Source organism: Phalaenopsis equestris, unplaced genomic scaffold (genome assembly GCF_001263595.1).
Source record: "Phalaenopsis equestris unplaced genomic scaffold, ASM126359v1 Scaffold207280, whole genome shotgun sequence".
Classification (NCBI taxonomy): domain Eukaryota; kingdom Viridiplantae; phylum Streptophyta; class Magnoliopsida; order Asparagales; family Orchidaceae; genus Phalaenopsis; species Phalaenopsis equestris.
In genome coordinates, this window is record NW_018226622.1 from 1,147 (window position 1) to 5,064 (window position 3,918).

The 3,918-nt window shown below is 33.1% G+C and overlaps 1 protein-coding gene across 1 annotated transcript; it reads right to left on the reverse strand.

Moving 5' to 3' along the window:
• Positions 1-866: 866 nt before the first annotated feature.
• Positions 867-2,087, reverse strand: LOC110036477 (growth hormone-regulated TBC protein 1-like; the record flags this gene model as incomplete). The annotated part of the gene is given in 2 exon segments (XM_020740930.1): positions 867-1,708; positions 1,815-2,087. A coding segment is annotated over 1 exon segment (535 nt), but the record flags the coding sequence as incomplete, so codon positions are not given.
• Positions 2,088-3,918: the final 1,831 nt, after the last annotated feature.

Consider the following 3,918-nt stretch of genomic DNA (forward strand, 5'->3'; position numbering starts at 1 on the left):
ACAGCATGTAAGTTCAAAAGTGGAAGCGGAATAAAGAAAGATTGTTAAATCCACATGTTGCTGCACAGCTTGTTTATTACTTTATAAATCAGGCTTGATTTATTTTCTAAATAAATAAATAAAAACACTAATGAGAAAAGTTATATTTCAATGCACATTTGAAGTAGCATTTGATAAGCATATATCATATATTTCAATGCAAATTTGATCTCTACACTAGACAGCTTCAGCAAGTCAAATAAGCAGTAACTCATTTTTATTCCACTGGACTAAAATAGCTTTCATATCCGATGGTCATGAAATCATGTTGTGAAAGCAACAAATAGGAGCCAGAAGAGAAATAAAATTGGAGAAGACAAGGAAGAATTGATTTGAAGCACTTGGCCTTCTATTTTAAGCAACAATTTACAGAAATGAATTCGGCATGTCATTAAACCATAACTTACACAGATAAGAATAACAATAAATATATCAGATTACATCATAAAGTTTCATGAAGAGCTGCCATGTCTCCCAGTACTTTGTAACAACTAATTAATTACCTATCTCATTGACAACATCAAGGAATAATTTTTTTATTTTTTGTGCCTACATAAGCAATTTTTTCAAGAAACCAAAAAATTTATTAACATTAGAAGACTTTTTATTTAATTACACAATCAGAAAGGGTATGAAGCAAAATCATAAACTAAGTTGAACAGCTCAACAAATAACTCATTCAACATCAACCGCACCATCAAAAGACCAAACTATATTAAAAGAAAATTGTAATTTTTCATAAAAGAAATTTTCAAACTACCACCAAACTCACAAGCAAGTGGCTTCCAACTACCGTGTATAAAAAATTCAATCAATCAAAAGACTTACATGATCAATCTGTCTCGTTGAAGGTGTAACCTTTCCATGGGTAGCCAAAATCAGATCTTCATAGTAGCTCTCAGGCACAGTTGATCTTTTCTTTGCTGCACCTGAAACTGAGAGCCACACCTTAGGTCTCAGAGTCGGAGGAATACCCTTCCTTATAAGCTTTCTTAGAGAAATTGTGTTTGTAAGCACTGAAAGCTTCAGTGAAGCCACGCTGATGCCCTCTCCTTTGGAAGATATCTGAGGTTGCAAGTACCAATTTGCACCCTTACTGGCCTCAAGAGCCCACCACACCTTTGCCTGCTGCCTCACCCTCTCCCTCACTTCATTCAGTACATTAACATCATCAATGTTACCCTCTACTGTGAAATCATAAAGATCTTGGAATTTGACATTGACTCTGGCTGCCTTCCATGAACTGCCGCTATTGTGTGAGGTTTTGGTAGAGCTTTTAGCGTTGATCATGGTGTTTTTCCATTGATATATAAGGGAAGGTAATCTATAAGAGATCTCGCTCTGAGTTTGTGACCCAAACATTCTCTCGGTCAAGGATTGTTTAGGCAGCTTGCAATGTGAAAAGGGAGACCTCGCTCACATATTTTAGTTTCAATTTAGGATTTAGCAGAGCTCATGACTTTCTCAACCAAAAGGAAGATGAAACTGCATTCTTGAGGAAATGCAGAAATTTAAGAACTGAGATGGAAGGATTGAAAAGTGGTTTAAACTATAAAAGATAGCTCAGGTGAAAATACAGCAGCGAATGCTCTATTAGTTTCCCTTTCAAGCGCAGAATGATCCAAATTAGGCAAAATGATGTGATTTTGGGGTGGATTTAAATCAGATACTGCCTTGAAAAAGAGGAATTTGGGATTTCTCAAAACAACAAACTGTGTCCAATCAAGAAGAAAAGAGAGATGGTAATAAAAGAGAAAATAGTAAGGTTTGCTTACATGAAGAGATGGCAAGGAAAAGCTCAGTCTTGTTCTTCCTCCTCGAATTAATCCTGTTTTTGACGTCTATTTTCAGAGGAAGAAGAGAGAAGCGGGGGAGGAGAGGTTGAAGCAAGAACGGTAGGGTTGAATTTTTTTTAAAAAAAAATCTGATGGTGATGAAGACGAGCAGCAGATTATGTGTATTGTATTGTTGAGAGTTGATTTTCTTTTTTATAATGATAAAAGGTAATTAAATTTGGACCATGATGAAATCGGTAGCAGCGCTCGGGAAACCTCACCGACTTACCCGTTATAATGTATAATTACAGCAATATCCTCAGCCAGTTCAATATTTAGTAATCGCATATCAATGATAAGAAAATATATTACGTCAGGACTCCACGTATAGGATTAATATTACGTCAGGACTCCACGTATAGGATTACATGAGAAGTCTAATTAAATCACGTCACAAAGAATATTTCTGATAAAATATGTAATATGGGGGAATATTCTCCCGTGTTATTAAGTTGTTATTGTACGTTATTCATGTGTTATTGTGTTCTGGGAATATTTCTGGTGTTATAACAACAATAGCACATCAATAACACTTGAATAACACACAATAACACCTGAATAGCACAGGAGGAATATTGTTACCAAATCATTTTTTTTTCTCATTTTCAGTTGTGTGACATGATTTCATCGCACGTAACTCTATGTGCGAAGTCCTGATGTAATATTTTTTTTCCAATGATAATGCATGCTGCTACTTATTTTTTAGACTATTCAATAAAATAAATAAATAAACACAAAATAAAAATTTTATGTTGGTAACTTTGAAATAAATATAGTAATATTAAAAAACTATTATATATTCTTCATCAATGATGTTGTATTATTGAATAGTTTTGAAAAATTTATTATTAAGGATTAATTTTTCTATATAAAAATAGTTATTATTTATATTTGTAATTTATTGGTGAGCATGAAATAATAAGGACCGGTTGAGTTATTGTTTAGTTGATATTATATATAATCATATAATTATATATTACAGTACTTAAAATTTTATATATTTTTATGCAGAGTTAAAAAAACTCTCTTGTTTAAGCTCAAATTGTGGGTTAGAGTTAATCCTGTGATTTGATTACAATATTTCCATGATATATAAAGGAAGCACATTGGAAAAAATTGATTTTGATCAATTCTCCAAACTCTCTTGTTGACTTCAGCTGGCTCATTTAGATAATGCGATAAGTATGAGTTCAAGTCAAGTGTATTCAACTAGAATGATTCATATGGTCAATACACATCAATTCCCCTTATAAAATAGGCTACACCCCTAGCTACATCATTTTTATTATTTCAATATATTTATTACTTTTGTGTAACAATTGTCGGTACTAGAAGTTGTCGGCCGCCGGAATCAGAATTCTGTCTCCCGCTTCGGAGAGACATTTAATTTATATATATTTTTAGTTTAGAAAAATATGAAATCAAATCGATCTTATATCTTTCATAGTTTAAATGAAAGAGCACCACGCCTTAAGCTATGTATCTATCTTGAAAAATAAACACTTGGCTTGGCAATGAGACTCAATCAAATAAACCAAGAAATATATGACATCTGTTTGGTCTGCGAAATCATTTTATTATAAGCCGATAAGTTCCTCTATTTAATATGAAAAATTAAATAGGGTTTATATTAAGCCGTGTGTGGAAAAGTTTTCTATAATAGCATGCCCCTATAGTTAATTACATCTTAGCTAACCGGAGTCACCTAAGAAAACTCTTGATAAAAATCAGGAGATATTATCTTCAAGAAGTTCAATGGAATAGGACTTTTCAACGAAGTCGGACAAAGATGTGTGAAATGAGAATAACTCAAGTTTGGAACATTTTATTTTGGAATCCAATGGAAAAGAGACTAGGGGATGTCACGGATCATGAGAAGAACCTCGGTAACTTCCTACAGTACCCTATGGTTTGGTTTCAATTTAGAGGAGAAATATTTAAATGTTTCATTATGCCAATTTCAATAATTATGACTTATATTCGTGTGAAACAATCACGCAAATAGCCTGAAAGATGTGAGCATTTAGGTCGTGACAAACGACAA